General features: G+C 39.5%; 2 protein-coding genes across 5 annotated transcripts; one reads left to right on the forward strand and one right to left on the reverse strand.

The window, feature by feature from the left end:
* On the forward strand, window positions 8,721-13,790 carry LOC109834099 (uncharacterized serine-rich protein C215.13-like). 3 transcript variants are annotated; one of them, XM_020402011.1, is made up of 4 exons: window positions 8,743-8,795; window positions 8,870-8,959; window positions 11,141-11,208; window positions 11,411-13,790. In XM_020402011.1, the coding sequence occupies exon 4, from the start codon at window positions 11,458-11,460 to the stop codon at window positions 13,555-13,557; it is 2,100 nt and encodes a 699-aa protein (XP_020257600.1). In that variant the 5' UTR covers window positions 8,743-8,795; window positions 8,870-8,959; window positions 11,141-11,208; window positions 11,411-11,457; the 3' UTR covers window positions 13,558-13,790. The 3 variants fall into 3 exon arrangements, with proteins under 3 accessions (XP_020257598.1, XP_020257600.1, XP_020257599.1); XM_020402009.1 differs by lacking the exon at window positions 8,870-8,959 and having other exon boundaries at window positions 8,721-8,795; XM_020402010.1 differs by lacking the exon at window positions 8,743-8,795 and having other exon boundaries at window positions 8,817-8,959.
* Window positions 15,499-19,201, reverse strand: LOC109834100 (remorin 4.1-like). Of its 2 annotated transcripts, none has more exons than XM_020402013.1 (5): window positions 19,020-19,201; window positions 18,345-18,642; window positions 16,600-16,822; window positions 16,447-16,528; window positions 15,499-15,826 (listed from the first exon to the last, which is right to left on the reverse strand). In XM_020402013.1, exons 2-5 carry the CDS (start codon window positions 18,595-18,597, stop codon window positions 15,635-15,637), a joined length of 750 nt encoding a protein of 249 aa, XP_020257602.1. In that variant the 5' UTR covers window positions 18,598-18,642; window positions 19,020-19,201; the 3' UTR covers window positions 15,499-15,634. The 2 variants fall into 2 exon arrangements, with proteins under 2 accessions (XP_020257602.1, XP_020257601.1); XM_020402012.1 differs by having other exon boundaries at window positions 16,600-16,978.

Consider the following 24,372-nt stretch of genomic DNA (forward strand, 5'->3'; position numbering starts at 1 on the left):
AAAAGATGTTGACATATTAAGAGTTATTAAAAAAAGCGAGTGTTCTTGAAAAATATATAAATTTATTTTGGTTACCTATTAAAGACGTTAACATGGATGGGCGGGCCAACATGCATAAAAATAGTGCATCTAGACTTCCTATATCGTCTAAAAGTTACTCTAAATATACAGAACACTCAAGATCTCTCTGTCGGAATCAACACGTTTTTCCCCCGTCGAGCTTGGATTTGATGTTTTGGTGCATTTTGTTTGCTTCACTGGTCCTTGTTCTGCTGTTATTGTGATGTCGAGATTTCACCTTGTTTGTTAGGTCCAAGTTTACATTTTTCTTCAATTAGCGTGTTTTTCAGAGCCTAACAATCCGACAGAGAGATCCTCAAGATCCGTTAATATGAAGGTTACATGTTTGTTGTTAATGTTACGGGTTGGTTGTTAAGGTTATACATGTTGTTTGTTAAGGTTACGGGTTGCTTGTTAAAGTTACGCATTTGTTGTTAAGGTTACATGTTTGTTGTTAAGGTTACGGGTTGGATGTTAAGATTACGGGTTGGTTGTTAAGGTTACGAGTTGGTTGTTAAACAAGCAAAAACTCGTAACCTTAACAATCAACCCGTATAACGTTAACACCAATCCGTAACCTTAACAAGCCTGTAACCTTAACAACCAACGCATATTCTTAACAACCAACCCGTAACCTTAACAAGCAACCTGTATAACCTTAACAACCAATACGTAACCTTAACAACAAACGCGTAACATTAACAACCAATATATAACCTTAACAACCAATGTAGGACATTCTAATGGGGGAGTAATTTTAACAAGCAACCGGTATATTTTTATTTGGGTTATTTTAAAGTTTTTTGGTGGTAATAGTTTTAGCGTTGGTAATTAGTAACATGCCCGCACCCATCATCATGGCCATCATCATCAACTTTCTCCTCATGGGCGCTCATCTCTTTCGCCAAAACCTCATCAAAATCAATCTTTTTACTCTTCAACCCCCTCTTCTACTTGCTGTTGGCCTCCTTCGATTCAAGGGTCTCTTCAAAGGCATCGAGGATGAGGTGGATGACATGGCGGTTGGGTGAGGCATCCCAACGAGCCCAGAAGCTCTTGTAGCATCCAAAGCAGGAGCAACCAAGGTTAGGGGGCATGGTTGTAATTACTATCAATCTTGTCCTTCTTCTTCTTATTATTGTTCTTGGGTTGGGCGAGTCCTCCCGCACGCTCCCACGCTCCCATGAACAGGTTCTCCCACGCTCCCACGCTCCCATGAACAGGTCCTCCCGCCCGCTCCCACGCTCCCATGAAACCCAGCTCGCAGAGAATCATGAAGCATTAAAACCTCAGTCGCTTGTTCCCGTCGGCTATGCAGCGCTCGTCGCCGGAGTTTCGTTCGGCCCTCGAGCGGACGATCTCTTTGTACTCCTCGAACCGCGCTGGGGTTTTCTCCGCGTTTTGGATCTTAAGGATGCTGTGGATGGCCGGAGCGACGGGGGCGGAGAAGGTGAGGATGGCAGGAGGAGGGCGGCGGCGGCGGGTGGAGAGGTGGGGGAGGGAGGAGGGAGAGCAGAGGGATTGCAGGGTTAGAGAGAGAGAGAATGGGTATTATAGTCTTTCCCTGTGTGAAATTCATTGGGCTTTGTGTTTGGGGGCTCAGAGAACAAAAAATTTACTTTTGGGGGCAAAGCACCCGTTGAAAAAGTCTTGGGGGTGAGAAGCTTGTTTTCATTCGTTTTGGGGGCTGGAAGCATTTTTCCCTTATATCAAACGTGCATCCGACACATGCATGATACAGAGAAGTGGATGATGTTGAAGCAGTGGAATATGAGATGTTGAACATTAGCTCTTCTTTAGCTTATCATTCCCATATGTTTTAAAGTATTTTGTGTTGTGCCTGAAGCTGTGTCGAGGAACCAAACCAAACGCCAATCCAAGAGAGCCAAACGAACCAAATATCAATGCACAAACAAAACACCAATTTTAACGTGGTTCGGCAAGTTGCCTACGTCCACGGGGCAAGGGGGGATGGGGTTTTCACTAATAGAGAAAGAGTACAAACTGAGATTACAATACGCTCAAAGGAACAAACTAATCTCACCACAAAGCTCTTAATCTCTCCAAATAAAACCCTAAACAAATAGCTCAAAAATACCTCTTTTTGTGCTCCAAATAGCCCCCAATCAATGCTTAATCAAATCCTAAACCAAGCCTAGGAAACCCTAAAAAACGTGTCTCTATTTATAGCAAAACACAATCCCAAACTGATTGGGATTCTAAAAACGAGTCTGCCACACCCTGCACCGTGGGTGTGGCAGAGGGTGTGGTGCAGGACAGATTCTACAACACCCATGGCAGACACCACACCAGGGTGTGGTGGAGTCTGTTTTGGGTTATTCTTCACGTTTTTCACAATTCCTTCGCCGTTTTCACAATTCTCCACCTCGGCGAAGTGTTCCCAACACTGAGCCGACACCAACCAAAACAAATGCCTCACTTGTTGCATCCAGTACGCCACGGCAACGGACTCATGACAACGGACTCCATCCACACAAGTCGAGACCCAAACGGGAGTGCGAACACTCACCCAAACGTCGGTATCTACTCACCAAATCGGCTGCATCAAAACTGACTGCCTACGTATCCTCTTGCCCAAGGAATCAAGCCTTCACGTAGTTCACCCAAACGGCCTCCAAAGGCCCTCAAACAAATAGAAAAGTCTGCAACTCTTCCCCAATATCGCCAACGGATCTGCAACTAATAGCGGCCCCAAACTGATACAAATCAAACACCTCCATCTGAGGTGAACCAATGGCCGTATCCAAATCATGTCCACCAGCTGCAACCGAATCCAAAACCAATCCATCATCTGCATCCGAAATCAAATGATCCCCAACCTGTGTCACCTCAGCTGGAATCCCAAATGACGCAGTATGATCTGGAGTATGTGGAATAAGTTCCACCCAACGTGAAGTAGCATCACCCTCCACCTGCTGCGATATCCAAACGACCTGATCAAGTATCCAAATCATGTCCACCAGCTGCAACCGAATCCAAAACCAATCCATCATCTGCATCCGAAATCAAATGATCCCCAACCTGTGTCACCTCAGCTGGAATCCCAAATGACGCAGTATGATCTGGAGTATGTGGAGTAATCTCCACCCAACGTGGAGTAGCATCACTCTCCACCTGCTGCGATATCCAAATGACCTGATCAACACTCTCCACCTGCCGAGAGTCAAAAGTAACATTCCTGCTCAGAACAAAATCAGAAGCTCTCAAACGATAATCAACTGAGCCTCCGAACCCCAAACACGCAATCGGATCAAATCTCACATCCTCGATGTGACCAAATGCTGGGTATCCAAATATCCGACGCAACCCAAAATCTGAAGCAGCTCCACCAGATCCAATAACTCCTAATGCAGCAGTCGGCGACCTGTGACTAAGATGACCCAAATATGTCGAAGCTCCAGAACCAATGCTCGACAACCAACGCCGATCCTCCTCCAGAAAGGAACGACCCATCGAAAGTGTCATCTCATCTCGTCGCCCCAAAGTCTCCACACCAATGAAGTATCTCCTATTGCCGTGAGCTCGGCACAAACGCAAGAAAGGACCCCTACCAAATCTAGAACAACGAGTTACCTTTCTGCCAATACACTTCTTCCAATTGTTGTTGACTTCTAGGACTTTACACCAACGGGAACTGGTCGCGACCCAATAATGCCTAGAACAATCATCAACTGCGGAAACCAAGATACGATTACCTCCCAATGATGCCTCCTTGGAAGGCCCCCAAATGCCTGACTGAACACCTCCAAAAAGACCCCTCGCTCGATGGATAGAAGTGCCAAACTCCACCACGGTCTTGCTCATCCCAATATGCTCACAGGACTTCAATCTGCAGGTCATAGCACTCCTCAACAACCAATGCACGACATTACCAATCATATACCCCAGCACCAAACAATGCCACAGTCTAGTCGAATCTGATGAAGTCGTCATCTCCCTATCAATCACTGTGCTCCCAAGTAAATAGTACAAATTGCTCCTTCTGACGCCCTTCATCACAATCATGGACCCAAATGTAACCTTCAAGCGTGCATCCGCCAAGGTCACCCTATAGCCTGCTGCCTCCAAAGCTCCAAGTGAAATGATGTTCTTCTTCAACTGAGGAACGAACCTCACTCCAACCAACTCCCGAATCACCCCGTCACTCATCCTGATCCGAACAGTACCAATACCACCAATAGAGCATTTGTGATCATTCCCCATGAGCACGAAATCCCCTCTTTCCAACTCCTGAAAGCTGGAGAACCAATCCCTCCTAGGGCAAATGTGGTATGTAGCACCCGAATCCAATATCCACTCTGTAGAGTAGGCAACACAAACTGACGGCAGTGCAGATAACGAGTAGCCCGAAGAATCCGAATCTGAATCGTTGCCACTAGCCTTGACAACATTCGCCTCTGAAGCTTGAATAGCTTTTCCCTTATTCTTCCCGGCTCGATCAACTAACTTTGGGCATTCGGCTTTCCAATGTCCATCCTCTTTGTAAAAGGCACACCGATTCTTACGAACTCCAAGATGTGCCCCTCTAGACTGCGACCTCCCACTACGGTTTGGACCCTTTGCTCTTGCGACCAACGCCCCTGCTACCGGCTCAATCGAAGTCTCCTTATCCTTCTTTCGAAGATGATAATTCACAAGTGCAACAGTGACCTCACTATACGAAAGAGATGCCTTCCCATTAATAAGAGTAAGAACGAAGGTCTCATATTCCTCGTCAGGCAAGGAACTCAACAACAACAACGCCTTGTCCTCATCTTCAATCACCACATCTACATTCGTCAAATCCGTAAGAAGCTTCGTGTAGTGGTTCATGTGATCACCAATGGAGGTTCCTTTCTTCAACTGGAAGCGGTAAAGCCTCCTCTTCAAATGCAAGCGATTCTCCACACTCTTGGTCAAATACTTGCTCTCAAGGATCTCCCAAATCTTCTTTGCAGAAGTCTCATTGATCACATCATACTTTAGATCTTGAGTGAGACAAGACCTAATCACACCACACGCCGTTCGATTCATCTTTTTCCAAACCTTCTCATCAATGTTGTCCGGTTTCCCGTCCAACTCCAACGTATCTTCCAAATTTTGCGCGTTGAGCGCATCCATGACTTCGCATCGCCAAAGTCCAAAATTGTTTGTGCCATTGAACTTTTCCACGTCAATCTTCATCGAGTGGATATTCAAGCTTTGGACGGTCTTCACGCCGGAAGTACTGCCCACAACTCCTTCTTTCTCGGCCATAATCCTCAAAACACCACCAAACCAATGCGGAAACAAACGAGAAATAGATCAAAACTGAAAAAGACGAGATTTTTACTAAAAAGACCCCACCTTTATCACCAAACGAAGCCTTAGATGAACTTCCAAAGCGATCTACTCCTCCAAATAGCCCAAGCGTTGCCCGAGCTCTGATACCACTTGTTGTGCCTGAAGCTGTGTCGAGGAACCAAACCAAACGCCAATCCAAGAGAGCCAAACGAACCAAATATCAATGCACAAACAAAACACCAATTTTAACGTGGTTCGGCAAGTTGCCTACGTCCACGGGGTAAGGGGGGATGGGGTTTTCACTAATAGAGAAAGAATACAAACTGAGATTACAATACGCTCAAAGGAACAAACTAATCTCACCACAAAGCTCTTAATCTCTCCAAATAAAACCCTAAACAAATAGCTCAAAAATACCTCTTTTTGTGCTCCAAATAGCCCCCAATCAATGCTTAATCAAAGCCTAAACCAAGCCTAGGAAACCCTAAAAAACGTGTCTCTATTTATAGCAAAACACAATCCCAAACTGATTGGGATTCTAATCTGCCACACCCTGCACCGTGGGTGTGGCAGAGGGTGTGGTGCAGGACAGATTCTACCACACCCATGGCAGACACCACACCAGGGTGTGGTGGAGTCTGTTTTGGGTTATTCTTCACGTTTTTCACAATTCCTTCGCCGTTTTCACATTTTGAAGGTATTTCTTGCATTGTTAAAAATGCAACTCACACGATCCAGAATGATTTCCTTTACATAACTAGTAATAGATATAAGATATTGATTTTCTTCGGAATTTCTAGATTTTGTAATTTTATAACTTTTGCTACGAGAATCTATAGATTTGACTGGATAGGTCAGCTGCTTCACTCATTACCCAAAACATCATAACTAACATGAAAAAGCTACAGCTAATACACGAAATGTACACGTGTCGTTAATATTGCAGTGCCTCAACGATTCATGGCTTTGGAGTGTGGAAGGGAAAGCAAATGATTCATGGCTTTGGAGACAAATGCTGAAAACCAGGGACAAGGCTATCATAAAATGTGGAAGTGTTGAAAATTTAAAGAATGTAATCAGCTCCTGCCTTCTAAATTCTAGAATTCAGGTATCGGGGCTTTATAATGCACTATCTCCCATTACAACAAAAGTCTTATGGCATGAGACAGTATGGGAACCTTTATGCTATCCAAAGCATGCTTTTGTGTTGTGGTTAGCCATTCAAGACAAGCTCCTTACTCAAGATAAACTCCATAGGCGAGGGGTTATCCAGACAAACTGCTACATCCTGTGTACTGGAACAAATTTGGAAGATCGTAATCATCTATTTTTCGGGTGTGCCTTTTCAAGTATAGTCTGGAATGATGTTATGGACTGGTTACAGTATAAATGCAAAACTTGTGATTGGCATTCACTTATAACCTGGCACTGTAATAGATTGAAGGGAAGATGATTCAATTGAAAAGTTAAGAGAATGGCCTTGTCTACAGCTATGTACTGCATCTGGAAAGAGAGGAATGAAAGAATTTTCAAGCAGAAGAATAGGAATCTAGCGCAACTGATAAGGGAGATCAAGGTGGAGATGCTAACTATCATCCTAAATAGCAATTTACCACCTGAGAACAAGGCATGGATGCCTTGGCTAAATAACTGGCGCATCTTTTCCGGCTAATTATCGTTTATTACGGGCTTCTTTTGTTCATTTTTTTGTTAGCCTTTAAAAGTTTCTTTTAGATATTTTGCTATCTCAGGTTTCCTGAGCACATATGATGTACATACAACTTCACAATTTGGCAAATGAATAAAATTTTCATTGACCAAAAAAAAAAACAGTGCCTCAACGAGAAATGATAAAGAGAGGAAGACAGCGGATGAGTTTGTCTCTTGACTTCTCAACGGTCATTTACGCGCCGTTTCAAACCTTTTCGGCCCCGTTTGGCAAAGGGTTAATGAAGAAGGGTTAAAGAGAAGGATTAATGTACTTAGCCCATTTGATAATCCGAAGGACTAAATTATTAACCCGTTAAATAAGTTTTATTTTAGCCCTTATGATCAATTTTAGTGTTTGGGAATAACAATGATTTTGACTATTTTTTTTATAATTAGAAGGGTTAACTCTTATTCCATCTAAATAGGAGTATTAGTAAACCCCTCATTCTGAGGGGTTAACTTATTTTAACCCCTCTAGAGGGGTTAACTTAACCCTTCTATATTTTTTATGTTTGGCAAATTATGGAGGGTTAACTCACTTTAACCCTTATATAGATTTTTTGTGTTTGGCAGGTTAAGAAGGGGTTAAGTCTCCTTAACCCCTCACTTAACTCTTTGCCAAACGGTACCGATTCGAGTATAATTTGAACGTACCTCAAATTAATCGTGATCTTTTGCCGATATTTTGTTTGAGCGCCGAGATACGATTTAGATTGTGCTTGGGTTAACATTTTCCCTTGGAATTAATTGCAGTATTAGTTTCTTATTACAGAGTGCTTAAGCAATAAGCAAGAGAGATTCCACGCAAAGTTTCATTGTTTTCGTTTTTCATATTTGATCCTTTACTTTTGAGCATTTCGCAAGATGAGAATTGATTTTCCTTTTTGTATTTATTTTGTTCCTTTCCTCTTTTGCTAGCCGAATATTAATTAAAAACTCATTGTGCACAAGAGTAATAAATTACTATGCTTTCATGTTAAAGCATACTTTGAGTATGAAATTGTTCCAATATGGATTTTTCTTGGATAGAAAAACTCGGAAAATAGAGCTAAATTCACCCCCAATGAAATGTATTATATAATATATACCTTGTAATTGTTACATGGTTTTCTTATCTAAGAAAATTATGCATTGCATCTTAAAAATTTATCTAAATATTAGGGAGTTATTGTTCTAAACAAGATATAAATACTACTACTATAAAATGCATAAATAAAAAAAAATTATAAGGTATTAGAAATAGAATAGTTAAAAAAAATCAACGACCCTCCTATTCACTGGTGAAGGGTGTACATTACCCTATTTTATGTGAGTGTTCTCATAAAATTTGTACTGCATCACGACCTTTTTTCTTAAAATTATGATTGTATTTTTTTTTAAAAAAAACCCTTAGTAACCTCATTTTATGTGAAATCCATGAAATTAGGCTCACCTAACCAGACAAGAAACCTAAAATACCCTGCTAATCCTTCTTCCCTCTCAAATGCATGCATTAACATTAATTATATAATACACTTCATTATTCACTTCATTTATTTCAACCCTTTCCAAAAATTCACCCATCTAATTTGACCTGCTACCCAGGGCCCCACATCTATTACCCGTTTACAGTTTGGTTAAGTCATGGGTCCGTTTTTCAGGTCCTCTAATAAATTTATGTTGATATACAAAAAGAGGAGGAGGAGAAAGCGAGAAATTGGGAGCGGTGGCGCTATTCAGAGGTCGGTGATGATGAAGTTAAGGTAACTCCTCTCTCTCTCTATATATCTTTTTCTTTGGTGTTCTCCTAAAATGAAGGCCTTGATTTCAAACCAAGGATTTGTTTGTTGATGGGTGTCTTATTTCGGAGGAAACCGGAGTTGGTTTGTCTTTGTTTTCAACTCGTCATACCTCGAATCATATAAAGGTACGATCTTGATGGGTATTTTTTGATGGGTTTTATTTTTTTGTGTTTTTTTTTAATTTCAATACTTCTCTTTTGTGTTGACGAAGTTATCATCTTTGAAACGTGATTGAATGGGGTTGTTTAGAGTTTCTTGGTGAGGGAGGAGCTTGTTAAGAAAAGGGATATTCTTGAGTATTTATTTTCTCTGTGTCATTTTCTGTGCTGTTCCCTGTTTTGATTATGGTCTCATAAAATGAGGGCATTGATGACATATAAAGGCTTTGTTTGCTGATGGGTTTTCTTTATTTTTACCTTCTCATTGGCTCGAATTCTATAAGGTATGATCTTGATGGGTATTTTTTGATGGGTTTTGTTTTAACCCATTTGCAATTGTTGATTTTGGAGAAAAGAGATGGTTTTTCTTTATTGTGTTGTTTTCTCAATATGGTGTCCTCTTTCCTTGTTGTTGAACGGTAAAATTGATGAAGTTGTGTTTGAAATGTGATTAAATTGTGTTCTTAAGAAACCTGGTTTAATGATGTGAATTTAGCCCGGCTTATTGAATTTAAATTGCAAGATGGTTTTGTCTTCTTATCTTATTGACCAACAAAATGTATGAACATTTTGTTTTTGAATTAAAATTTGCGTCAGAGATGGGCTTAAAATGGGTTTGATCGAGGTTGTCGCAAAAAGTTTGGATTTTTTTGGGGTTTCACTTTTCATCTTTAATAATGGTGTGAGTTTTTCTTACTTGTGGGATTATTACATTCGTCCACTTTTTCGCGGTTTATTTTCATTTTCCATCTTTCATGAGGGCGAAATGTGGTATGGTTTCTCTTTCCTTTTGCCAGTGGTTGGGATAGGAATTTCATCTTTCATGAGTTTGCTATTTTCTTTTCTTGTGGAAAAAGAATCCTCCTCTTGTTTTCTTAATTCCAACTAAGATGTTGATTATTATTATTTACATACATTGAGAGAATAAGTGTTTGATTCTATTGCTTTTGATTATTTTCACCTTTTCCCTGATCATTAAGGAAACTGCTGATGGTTACTTCATCTAATAATAATGACTTGCTTCATTTATTAAAGAGTTCCTTATTGATGCCTTGATGGATTTGGATGGGAAGTTTTTTCTTTTTTCCTTTTTTGTTTGGAAAAACCAGGAAGCTCTCCTTCGAAGAAATCTATTGCAGGTCTTGGTGGTGACGTTGCCTCAAAAAACATAGGACTAATCATGGGTCTGGTTACTCTCTATATAGCTTTAACATCAGAATTTGCAAGAGCAGTTTGTGAGGGAATAGGGCTTTTGTTTATCAATCAAATTGTTTTCATTTAATTACTGCTACTTATTTGTTATGTGTTTGTCTATCTTTGTTTGGACATTGTTGAAAATGGAGAGAATTGATTTCTTTTTCACAATGGCTAATAGTGAGGCCACTTTATGCTTGATACTCTATATGAATATCAAGTTGCCATGCATATGAGAAAGGAATTTTCCTAAGATTTTATTTTCGCTTGTTAATTCGCTCTTATCGTTCCTTTTATGGCACATTGGTTTCTGAAGAATAAATATCCATTCAGTGATATTGTATCTTATTGTTATTGCTTTCTTCAGCTTCGAGGAGAATGGTATATGGGTCTGGCTTCTGTTTACAGCTTTGCCATACTGAATTTGAAAGGCTTTTGCAGAGGAAATAATAAGTTTTGTGATCTATCAATTTGTTCTTCACTTTATTCCTGATATTCAATTCAAAACGTGATCCTGCTTTTGCATGGTCATTGATGAAAATGAATGCAATTGATTTCTTTCTAGGATGCCGCTGGCTATCATGTATATCTACGATTTTTTTTTTTCAGCACGAATGTACAATCTATAACTTCTGCATACTTGATACTCTATAAGAACATCAAATACAAAAAAAATAAATCGTTGTAAGTTTTATTTTCTTTGTATTTAGCGCTTTACACTGTTTTTATTTGCACATTTGCTGGCATGTTGGTTTCTAAAGAATAAATATCCACTATTATAAAGTAGCTTTCAGTTCTTATAAATTGTCATGTCTACTGTCCCCTTCCATTGAGAATCCAAACTGCTAACTCCTATATTCTCCATTTGCATGTTTGAGGGTGATCTCTCTTATATACTATTAAGTTCTAGGTACAGAGTTTGATAGGGTTTGGAATATGTTTTCTTCTTTCCAGGTTGATAAGAAGCATGCTGCAAGGATTGAAAAATGAAGTTGTGGATTTAAACTAGCATAGTAGTTCAGGTAATGAGAAACTTCTCATGAATTTTCAGTAGTAGACTAAGTGTAAAGTTAAGAGATTTAAGTTTCTAACTAACTTTCTATATCATGGAAGCGCTTGCTCAATAACCTTTGAGCCACTTCATTAATATTATTTAATGTTTTTTTATTCATATATGGAAAATTGCTTTATAGCCTCAAAGTGGTTCTTTCTGATTGATTACAGGTTCATTGATCCGCTGAATTTTGGCGCTTCGTGGTCAAAGTCGCATAATGGACAAGGAAGAAGTGAAGAAGGTCATTCATTCAGTGACCTCCAACATAGGCAAGACTGAAGAAGAATTAAGGAGAAACTCAAATGGAAAAGCAAATACCAAAACTTCGCCATCCCTTTTAAGTAGCAATGAGAAAATTATTTCCCGTTATCTCAAAGTTTCTACCAACTCCTGTCATGATTACTGCAAGTACGGGAAGAAGCACGTCTTTGAATCTAAAAAAAGAATGCCCAATCTCCATATGTCTTCAGCCAGCAGTGCGATCCAAAATGAAGAACAAACAGAAGTTTCAACTTTTCAAGGGAGGAGGAAGAAACAAGAAACAAAGGTGAATTCTACTCAGTCTAAAGTAAAATCATTTGAAGCACCAGAAACCGAGAAAATTTCGACTCCATTACTGTCCTGTGAAGGTGAAGGATCATCTAAGGAACCTATAATCGTCAACACAATGACTTCATCGCCAATCCATCAAATAGAAGAATTATCTGTGACATCTGAGACTTTGAGTCATCAGAGTTCTTTGCCCACTGAGAAAAGAATAATCTCTCATGATGCTAGCACACCTCTACTTTGGTCTGAAAAATCATCAGAGAGGTCTGAAAGCATGGAGCTGGATTCGCCATCATCCACTCATACACCTAAAGATCAACTCAAAGGATCATCTGAGGAGCTGGGATTTGAAACAGTGACCTCATTGCCAGTAATCGCGAGTGTGGGATTGGAGAAAACAGCTTCATTACCCACTGAAAAGAGTGTAAAGGCTAAGATTATACCACCTACCAAGAAAAGCACTGCATCTTCTAGTAGAGTAGTAGAATCATCCGCAAAATCTTTAAGCATGAAGCTAAAGACTCCAAAACCTAAAGAAAACCAGATAGAGAATTTGAAGATGGTTGAAGGGATGAAGAGAGGGGTGGACCAAACAAAGATGAGCCCCCAGTTAAAAACAGAACAACCTACTGTTGTAAAAAAGATGATTACATCAGCTAGGGAGAAGATAACATCTGCATCTGTTAAGCTGAAAGTTGCTGAACACAAAAGCCCGTTTTCTGCCAAGAAAGTCACTATGTCAGAATCGCCAATATTTACTAAGCAGAAGGAATCATTGGTTATTAAGAAGATTGACGGGCCTGCTCAGCCCTCAATCTCTTTGAAATCAACTACTCCTGTGGTGAAATCTACTGCAACACTTATTTCTTCAAGAAGCGCATCTGCTCAAAGAAACTCCACGAACAAGATAGTGAAGAGTTTAGATCCAGGACTGAAGTCATCAAAAGCATCTACATCCAGCAAACCTTCTGAGATTAGGGGTAGGGGTAGAAGCTTGAAACCGTTGTCCCCAGCAAAGAATCGAGCAAAAGTTGGCAAACCGGAAGACACTAATGAGAAAGCGAAGGAGAAAACCTTGCACGTCATTGAGCCAAAACCGATGAAGGCAAGTTCAAAACCTAAAGCAAAGGAACTGAATAAAAATAGAGCACATTCTTCATCAAGTACCTCTTCCTCTCCATCGTCATCGTCATCGTCATCATCATTGTCTGTGTCGTCACATGACAAAGAAGAAAGCAAGAAGTTTGAGTGTACACTGAGGAAAGCAACTGAATTGGCCTTAGCCAAAGACAAAACCAAGAGAAGCAAAACTGTTAGCTCTCCAAAATACAATGAGAAGAGGAGGTTGACCAGAATTGCAACTGCAACTGTCCTCTCAGAAACCAAAGCCCCCTCCACTTACATGATGAAGTTCCGCAGGGGTAAGGTAATAAATCCTATGCCTGAAAATGACACTCCTCGGATGTTAAAATTTAGACAACCAAAGGGGACAAATGAGAAAAATAAAGATGTTGTGAGAACTATTCAAAGGAGGAGAGTTTCTTCTGGTTCGTCTGCTGAGTTGATTGCTCCAAGCTTGGAAACTCCGGCGGTGGTTTTGAGACATCAAGATTTACAAGAGAAAGAAAGTCAAGCTTTGTTCAATGATGTGATCGAAGAGACTGCCAGTAAACTTGTGGAGACGAGGAAGAGCAAGGTAAAGGCTCTTGTGGGTGCTTTTGAGACTGTCATCTCTCTGCAAGAAAGTCGCGTGGCTCCAACTGTCTGAATTGTAAAACAGAAGAATGGGGATTTCGAGTATATATAAAGTTCGGACATGATATATAAACAGAGAGAAACATGTTAGATCAAGGTAGCAATCCACTGAAAGGTATGAAATCTTGTAAATTTGTTGGTTATTTGGAAGCACAATCTTCTGTTCATCTCCATTGTGGATATTCATGTGGTTCTTGTTAAGAGTTGGTTAATAAAGCTGATGGATGCTTGGTCCTTGAGATTTTATGAGTAGAATTGTTTTTGAAGTATATTTGCAGTGCACCAGTCAGCATGTGAATCAGATATTCTTCAGATTATCTCTATTCTTGTTATCTAATGTAATGTGCCAGACTTTATAGATCTGTTGGTACTATTTCTATTTTCAACATCTATACTTGGTGATATTCCAGTCTTAACATCTGGTTCATATTTGGCAGTAATTTGATATCCATCAGTAACGTGCCACTCATTATAGATCTGCTAATAGTAGCCCTATTCTTGACATTTACATTTGATAATGTTCCAGCCTTCTAGTTCTTACTTGGTATTAATTTGACCTTCCTTTTATGGAATTAGAAGCTTTATCATTATTATTATTAAAGAATTGTAAGCTTTAATTAGTTTATTCTCTAACAAAGATTCCGCAATGAGGTAAGAGATTGGTTAGGAGTGCTTGCTGCAATTCTTATTGCACGTGCCCGTGCGAAGGTCAATGTTGTTCCGAATTGGTTGGTAAATTGGGGGAATGACGGGTTTTAAAGATTTCTTTGGCGAGACTTCCATGCCAAACGATTTCTCTCTTTTTAACGAGGATAGGGAGTCAAAAGTCTTAGCATTCATAATCATCATTTCACTTTCATTTCATTTTGATCACTTCTGATTTTATTCTCATTCAATTGGTTGCTCGCAGTAATGAGTCAGACGTCTTTGGGTGGATTTAAATTATGTTCAGGGTATTAAACTTTTCACAAGAACATACCATGGTTGAGGGTGCTTGGTCCCTGCTTGAGGTGAAGCTGATCTTAATGGTTAGAACATACATAGAACTAGCTATGCCATCGATGTAGTAAAAAAGCTGAGAATTCATTGTAGGGATCTCGTATATTTTACATGATTCCGTATGAATTTATTAGAAGAATTTTATGAACATTGAGGGTCGTCTGGAAATTGTTATTGTTATAAGACTTTAATTATTCATCAGATCTTTTTGGTTATTTCTAAAGTGTTTTTAACCATTAGATGACCAGCACTTAACTAGCATTCTAATGTTCTTAATTTCAGCTTCACATAATAATACATCTGCTAGCATTCGTGGCAGCTTCTTCGTCTGTTTATTGGGTAAATTTACGAAACTATTATGAACCACTAGGGGTTTTGCACAAAAATATCATAGTATATTTTTCACCGAAGTATTAACAAGGAAATGTCTATTTGCTTTCATGCCAACTTGTCAGAATATTAGGAAAGTTCTACTACTCCTCAATTGGAAGATTATACAAGTATATTCTATTCGATATACTATAAAATAAAAGAATAAAAACTTGACTTTTCTGGGGGAAGTTTTAATCTCACGGGACTTCCCTACTAAATTATTTTAAGGTCATTCTGACAATCTACTGTGTTCCCTGAATTCTTTGTTCATTTGGAGTTAGACTTCTATCAACTGCATTCGTTGCCTATCATATCTGAAGAAGTTGAAGAGAATGCCCAGAAACTATGTAGGACCATGCAGAAGTTACATTTTTGGCTTACAATCACATGGAAAGTTACCTGTTGGCATGATCTGTCTGGGCCCCATTATCATTCAGCTTAATTGTTCTGCGCCTTGGTGTATAAGGTTGTTTTCCTTCTAATTTCTGGCATAGTGGCATATGTTTTAGTAGAGATAAATCTGAATTCTTCACTTTGTTATTGACCGATTATTTTTTTTTTCCTTCACTTGACTGCAATCTAGTTATATAAACCACTTGTAGAAACTTTTATACATAGCTTGTCCAATACATGATTCGAATGCTGTAGAAAGAATGAAAAAATTTCATTATCCAATGGAGTTCGAAGCGTTAGTGTTTTGTTGCCATGTTATTGATCGTTCAACAGCAGCAGCAAGCACGGGGCATTTTGCCTGTAGACCTTATTTTTTCAGCCTTTGCCCTTGCTTTTGTTTCATCGTTTCTTTTTCTCTCTTCTGCAAGTGCTCTTGCATCACCGGCAACTTTTTCAATTCTTGATATCTCGTTTTCGTATTTCTGCAAGGCCTTTGCTCGTGTCTGTTCTGGTTCATTCTGCAATTACCCACAGGGAAAATATGAATTACATTTTTGGCAACATGAAACTTATCGTCTCTAGTGATCTTGTATTTGATGACGTGTGTCTGATTCTACTATTCTTAACCACATTCCCACAATGATATAAAGAATATTTTCCAAGAAGTTTGCTGTTTAATTGTTAGCTGATAATGAAGGAATGACATGAACATGAACCTTAGATGACACCGAAAGATTTAAAAAATTGGTTATCGCAAATTTTTTTACTCGAACACAGTGTTTATTGGAGAAATTGTTTCAAAGGATCATTGCATACATAATATGACCATTTTATTTTGCTATGTAAGACACCTAGCACGTCTTTTTTCCCCCCACGCTAGATTTTGTCAGTTTATGTAGGAATAGTCTTGATAAGCACTATTTACTGAACACTATATGCTTATGTTCCATGTTATATATAATCTTTGTACATTTTGGCATCAAATTTAACGCGTTCATTGTCTTGTTAGATCTAATGATGTAATCTAGTGTAATGGGACCTATTCTTTATCCATTGAGTGCTACTTGTCTGAAATAAGTGAAAGGGTAGAACAAATTTAGAGTGACGTTGAAGCTAAGGTACTGTAACTCTAACAGACCTCTTTGCGCTCTAAACGACTCTTGGCTTTCGCCTTCTTCTCATTCTCCCATTCCACGATCATGGACATCATCTTATCAAACCTGAAACTTTAGTATCTCAGTACATCCCAGACATGTAACAAAAATCTGACAGAAATTTAGATTATCATTACCGTTTTCGTATCTTAATCATCTGTTCTTTCTCCCAAGCGTCTGCTTCTTCTTGTGCGTTATTCTCTCTCTCCCAAGCGTCAGCTTCATCTTCTGTTTTATTTTTGTCTGGCGAGTATTCACCCTGTGTCCTCCTGCCAAATGATGAAGTCGGAAGTATTTTGGCTGACGGAGCTCTTGGAAGACTCGGTCTCGTTTCTTTTCCACTGTCACTCCTCTTACTACCTGTGCCATTTAGATGGTTATCAGTGAAAGATGGTGTCTTTTTTGTATCGGGGGTGCTATCCCTTGCCGTCTCTGTGATACTGTTATTTGCGCTGGGGTCTTCCCGATTGATTTGCTCTTCTATTTCTGGTTTCCTTGTGAAACTGTCACCTGAGACTGTATATATGCATTTCCTTACTTTAGGAAATATGAAATTCATTAATTCACTCTCTTTTTTTTTGGGTAATCTTCACAAAACTTCTGAACTTTGAGGTGTTTTGTACAAAACCCTCCTGAACTTGATAAATTTGAGAAAAAACCTCCTGAACCTGTTTACTTTATAAATTAGAGAAAGCTCCCAGGATGCGTTTCATAAAAAAATATCTTGACTGACGGCATTTAGTTTCATTCATCACATGCTTAGCATCTGAGATGTTCTGGGCAATTTCTTCCTTGTATATTCACATCTCCTTTTACCCTCTTTTCAGGTTACGGCAGGTAACAGTAAAAAGGGATAGTTTAGACTTTTTACAATTCATGTAAACTGTCATTTATGACAAATCCCAATAGTTCAGGGCGGTTTTGTATAATTTGGAGGTTTCAGGAGGGTTTTCTCTAAATTATTAAGTTAGGGGGTTCTGTGAAATTTATCTTTTTTCTTTTGTTATTAGTCACATGAAAACAGGCTAAATTACCAAATTGGTATATTTAGTACGATCCCTTTATCAGTTTGATAACTTTTTCTTTCTCCTTCGACAATTAAATATTAAATGTGAGCCCAATTATATAATTAACCCTCTTTTCTCGCAGCCGGCGAAAAAATTGCCGCCAAACATCATGGGAGGTCATGTGATCTCCTTTTTTTGGATGAGTCAGAAGCTGACATGAATAAGAGTAAATAACATGGCAGAGTTACTTGAGATCATGTGATTGTCGCATGTTTTTCCTCCTCTCTTCAAAATTAGGATTGAAGTTAAAGATCAGGGTTCATATCCGAAATCCCTTCTTTTCAATCTCATATTCAAAAATTGGGGATCATCTTCAAACTAGGAAAAACACCATTATGCTCTCTTCAAGCTCAGGCTCTAACTATAATTTTTTTAAAAAAAAATAAAAAATCTAGACTGCATCAAAGAATTGGGCATGGTTTCAAGAGGTTGACAGGTACTAGGAGATGGAATGAGGCCGTAAAGGGATCTGGGAGATTCTCTGCTAACCTCTACTGTAGCGTGATAATTTTAGGATTACTTAAAACTCCCTACATATGTGCCGCGTCAACTAATCCCAACCAAGTCACTTAAACCTAGCCACATTAGCGTCCTAATAACCCTCAGAACTAATCACGTGACATTTTCATACTATTTTTTTCGGCGGCATTAAGAAAATGGAGCTAACTGCATCTTGGTCTCAAATTTAATAGCCCATGCAAATTGGTACATATGCCTTACTAAACATAACATTTTGGTAATTTATTTAGCCCATGCAAATTGCATGACTATCTTGTTGCAGACTTAAAAAGCATTTAAAGATTAGATAGAGATACCTCCAGGTTTTTCATCTTCTTTTGCTCCCTGATCAGAAAACCATTTCTTGAAGGATCCGCGAAAACTGTTTAGCTTTACCTTGGCATCTTCATTTCTGCTTTTGGCTTTAGGCAGAGTCTCTTCAGAAAATTTAACCGATCCTCTCTGTTTCTGTGGACCGTCTTTTTCTTCGAGTAAGGTGATGGCATAAGCAGCTGCCGCGATCAATGCTTCAAACTCTCCATCACTAAAAATGTCGGTTTGTCTCATCATTTTCCTTGGTGTCAATTTTTGTAGCCAGCTCTATCTTTTCTTTTTCTGCACAAATCATACATGTGTATAATATATCATACGCTTTTTGGTGTTTGTCAGAAGACTCAGAACTTGAGTCTGTCCTCTTTATTCAGGATTGGAATGAAATGTGTTGTATGTAATTGTATATCTTGTCGATTAATTTCTGCCATTACAGAACATTATTTAACAGTCGCAATGCAATTCTATTTTTCCTTCATTTCCCTTTTAATGAACCTTTCCTCGTCTCCATGATGAAAATGTGGTCTTTTAGTGAAAATTTTCCGGTCCTACTAGGATATCATGATTATACATGTGATCTCTTCGTGCTTTTGATGAATGAAAGAAACAACAATTGCAAGCTAAGGACTCTTTTCGAGTTAAAATTTAAGGTTGGAAAATACCCGAGTACCCGAAGCAAATTGTAGATGTTGATGATGCGCAGACTTTCATAATCCTCTGAACTCTCAGAGAAGGATGCTCCTGATGGCTATTTACTTGAGTTCATAACTTGGTGAACAAGGAAACGGGAGTTTGGCAAGGCAAGCAAGGTTCTGCAGTGATTTTGCCACGCAAGTCCTAGTTTGGTTGAAGAAAGGTATTCCTTCCCTTTTCCTTACATTCCTTCAATTTCTTTGTATAGTTCTGATACTAATATTTGTAGACGCACAAAGCTTACTGCCTCATATTTGAAAGTGTGCAGAACTGAGCAAAGTCATGCACATATACCTTTCTTTCTCGAGTTGAGGAAATGGGAGGAAAATAATTGACTTTTCTTTTAGCTGTATCAAATTGCCTTTTTGCACCCTTTTAAGCAAAGTTATTCTCTTAAATTTTGTGTTGAGACGCAAAGATTGAACGGGGAATCCCTCAAGTGATCGAAAGAAAAGGCCTGAAATTCCAACTGCTTTTTGCTGTTCTTTCACTTCCTATTATTAAAGGCATCATGCACTGTCTAGATTGCAATGAATAAGAATGTTAATAGTTACCGTTCTTCACTTTTGTTTTTTGCGTTTTCAGTTTCTCAAATTACGTAGCGCATTGGTGTACTATTGAGATGTTTACGTATGTAGTATATCGGTATGTAGTATATCAGTGTACTATTGAGATGTTTGTAAACGCGGTATGCATGATATTGAGTGGTATACGTTGTTAAACGGTGTAATTTGTCTAATAGTGTTTCAGAACACAAGTACACAGAGGTAAATGAAGTTCAGCGTATATAAGAGCAATTGACGGTGAAGGAGAAAACTCGGTCTATCGACAAAAGGGTAAGTTTGGCAAACTCCTCAAAACTAAATCAGGATTACAATTTGAGATAGAAGTGGCTTTGTTTTGAAGCACGGGAGGCGGATTAAAATAGAGCCGGTGTCACCCAGTTTTTCCCCAACAAGATTCCTCCAAAATAAGACTGACGCTGAAAACTCTTTTCTGATGCTCATATTTGCAAGTTGGACTTGGACGCCGTCTCACCGCTCGGATAAACTCAGACGCCACCATCAATCGACTGAACAAATAGTTGTGTGTAATTGGACAACAGACATCCAATCCAAATCCTATTTGGATTGAGGTGTGATACCTCACCTACTGATCCTTATTTCCTTGAGAAAAGAACAGGCTGATGATTATAGTATCTCACCCACTTAATTATACTGTTCGATTTTCATATTATAACAGTCTAATTCACTTATTAAGAGGGTGTCTTTAGGTTTGTATCTTGCTACTCAGCTTGTTAAAGTAAGAGAGAGAGTCTTGGGTAAATTTCCCTTAAGTTGAATATTGAGTGTACACATATATTTATACAAGCAGAGGAGGGTGATGTGTGTTCTCACAACCAATGTGAGACTAAAACCTACTACAATACATTATTATCAACAGCCCCCCTCAAACTCATGTTGGATCAAACAAAGTGAGTTTGTGTACAAGAAACTGAAATCGATGAACAGGTAAGGCCTTTGTGAAGAAATTTGCAAGCTCGTCGGCGGATGACACATAAGGAAGTAGAATTATCTTGTCATTGATAACTTGTTGACGGACAAAATGAGCGTCGATCTCAATGTGTTTGGTCCTCTCATGAAATATTGTATTATTAGCAATCTGGATGACACTCTTATTATCACAATATAGAGGAGTAGGAGTCAAAACAGAAATACGGAAATTACTGAGAAGACGACGAAGATGAATAATATTTTTAGCTGTTGTGGACATTGCACGATACTCTGCCTCGGTGCTGGAAAGAGCAACAACATCTGTTTCTTACTCCACCAGGAAATTAGGGAATCATCAAGAAATATACAATAACATGTGGTAGACTTCCTGGTAGTGGGATCACCAACCCAATCAGCATCAGAATATACACAAAGCTCTAACTTGGATGTAGTAGGAAATAGAAGAGAGCGAGTGCTAGTACCCCGGAGATACCGAAGAATTCGTAATAAGGCAGCATATTGTACAGAACGTGGGGCACTAACAAATTGACTGGCAATACCAACGGCATGAGAGATATCTGGTCGAGAGATGTACAGATAGACCAACTGGCCACCAAGATGTCGATATCGGGCATGATCAGATAGAGGCTCACCAGCAGTAGAGCGAAGTTTGACATTCTGTTGGTCAGTTGGTCTATCTGTGCATCTCTCGACCAGATATCTCTCATGTTGTTGGCATTGTCATTCAATTTGTTAGTGCCTCACGCTCTGTACACTTTGTTGCCTTATTACGGATTCTTTGGTATCTTCGCGGTACTAGCACTTGCTCTCTTCTGTTTCCTGTTACATCCAAGTTAGAGCTTTGTGCATATTCTGATGCTGATTGGGCTGGTGATCCCACTACAGAAAGTCTACCACAGGTTATTGTATATTTCTTGGTGATTCCCTAATTTTCTGATAGAGCGCATGGTAGAGGATAGGTACTCTTTGGTACAATCAGAACGAAAAACTTTAATACGAACTTGCCATTGAGTAAAGATCATCGCAGTGAAGGCTTAATAAGCAGCAAGTACGTCAGAGCAAGTTTTAAGTAGGTAGACCCATGTATAACGAGAGAAATCATCGATAAAACTAACATAATATAAGTAGCAAGATGAAGAAGGCAGAGGAGCTGGCCCCCAGATATCAGAATGGACCAAATCAAATAAGGAAGTGGAAACAGATGTACTGGTTGGAAACGGTAGAGCAGTGAATTTAGCTAATTTACAACCAGTACATGACTTAATATGAGAACGAGAGGATACGGGACCAAGTACTCCGGACTGGATAAGGCTTTCCATCCTTTTATGAGACACATGACTGATAGGTAAAATCTGCAAGCGCACAGACTCGTTGTAGCTATCAAGGTCGATCCTATAGGGACTACGGGTTAATTACCAAATTTCATGTTATTTGACTAGCTAAACTAATGAGTAAATTAGAAGAGATGAAAATTAAAAGAAATAAAATAAATAATTAACTAGGTGGAATTCATATAATGAAGGGCCAGTATTGGGTTTTCACCACAACTACGATGCTCAATGATGAATTATTTTAGTTCTCGGTGTTGGTTTAAACTAGAAAGATTGAATTAGCCTAAATTAATCTAAAGCATCTTTCAAGGTCTAAAGATCATGCCTAATTAATCTTAATTAACCTACTTTCATGAAATCAAGATTAAATTAAACTCATTAAGCTTTATACTAATCCTAATCAAATCCCCAAGGAATCTAGCCTGCTTTCGTGGTTCGAGTTCCCTGCTTAAATTTCTAGAGGTCTGGTATTAATCTTCACCTTTCAGTCCTTCAATTAATTACCTATGATTGCTAATACGATGATCAAGCGAACCAACAAAATTAAAATACAAGAAATTAAGTTTAAAGATTTAAACTTTTACCAAGAACCTATATTAATTCATCATCAATCACCAAAAAGTTGGGTTCTTTCCCAATCCTAGACAAAGAATCAACTCACACATGATTGGGATAAGAGAATACATCAAATAATTATGCAAATCAATCATAAGAAGAAATAAATTAAAGAGAGGAAAGAATTCACCCGTCTTTCAATTGAAATCTTTAAAATAAGAACTTGCAATCCAATCTTGTACAAGAAATTAGTGTCTTCCTTCAATACTTGAACTCTAAAATAGTTGTTAATTGACGGCTAAGAGAACATAACAAAAGATATATAAACCCTAAGCCAAAATATATATTTATATGTCCCTAAAAAATCTAGAAAAATATAAGGCCCGCGCCACGGGTGTGGTGCGTACCACACCAGGGTGTAGTGAAATCTGTTTTGCTGATTTTGTGCTTGTTTGTCCAGTTTTTGGTATTTTGGCTATAACTTTTGCGTCAGACCTCAGAATAAGGTGATTCAAGTTGTATTGGAAAGCTGTTGAAGAGATCTATAACTTTTATCTTTGAGCTTTTTTGTATTAAGCTTTTTTGTATTAAGCTTTTTTGTATTAAGATTGCATCATGGTCGAAATTCTAGTTTTTCATACTCGTGCATCCATTTTCTTCTCAAACCATGCATTCGAAATCTTGTTGTTGCTTCAAACTCTTGTTCAACTTCCAACGATCATTGAATCTTTCAATCTTGAGCTAATACCTAAATATAAGAACACAAACAATAGAAGTATCCTCGATCTAAACACAAAATATACATTAAACATCCGTAAATCATGCTTGAAACACACTAAGATGATGCATATTTTACGTGTTTATCAATGACCAAGTCGTCTGTGCCACAAATTTGCGGAAAGCAAGGTAGAGATTTTTGGACTTACAGAAATAACAAGAGAACGTGGACGTATGGACTCTGGAAGGTGGAGATATTCCAGAAAAGACAGTTTATGTCTCCTCCGATCGGCCCCAACAGTCTTTCCCGTCTATGGATCCTACACAATATAAGTTGTAGGCGTATAAAACTGCCTATAGGTCCCTTAACACAACTCGACGACGCCAATTTGACAAAATCGACCATCGGGCGACGTATCCAAGCACGACCGTTAGTCCGCAACACCGAAGCCGGATGATACGCAACGAAGCGGGTTAACGAGGCTACGAAGCTGATGAACCGCACGTAAACAATGGAATGAATCCACCCGTGTGCGGAATCAAGCCAACAGGTTGAAGAGTCAACGAGTCATCCAACCATAGAACGGATTCGAACTCAAACCCAGAAGCGGATCTCATGCCAAATCAGGTCAACAAATCGAATCCGAACCAATCAACCGCAGAATCGGAAAACGGGCACAAAGAGGCAAAACGACAAACACCTGTAGGTCGGCTCACCGAACCACCAAGGAGGCTCGGTGGCCGAGCCACCAAGTGGTGGCTTCGGCTGGCCGAGACAACGATTGGTGGCCTCACCGGAGGGCCACCTTGTGGTGGCTCGGCGGCCACGCACCGAGCCACCAATGTGGTGGCTCGGTGGCCGAGCCACCTATAGGTGGCTCGCCACCACCGAGCCACCACGTGGTGGCTCGGTGACCGAGGCCACCTATAGAGTGGCTCGGCGGCCACCTTGGTGGCTCGGCGAGCCACCTTGGTGGCTCGGCGGCCACCTTGGTGGCGTCGGCCACCACCGAGCCACCACAAGGTGGCTCGTGGCCGAGCCACCAAGGTGGCCGGCCGAGCCACCTGAGGTGGCTCGTGGCCGAGCCACCAAGGTGGCCGGCCACACCTGTGCCAGGGGCACAGTGAAGGTAGCCTATAAATAGCGCCGCCCCCCCCCCCCCCTTGGTTCATTTTTTGAAGGGTTGGAAAATTTGGAGAGGCGA

The sequence above is a fragment of the Asparagus officinalis genome, chromosome 3, assembly GCF_001876935.1.
Source record: "Asparagus officinalis chromosome 3, Aspof.V1, whole genome shotgun sequence".
In the NCBI taxonomy this organism is placed as follows: Eukaryota; Viridiplantae; Streptophyta; class Magnoliopsida; order Asparagales; family Asparagaceae; genus Asparagus; species Asparagus officinalis.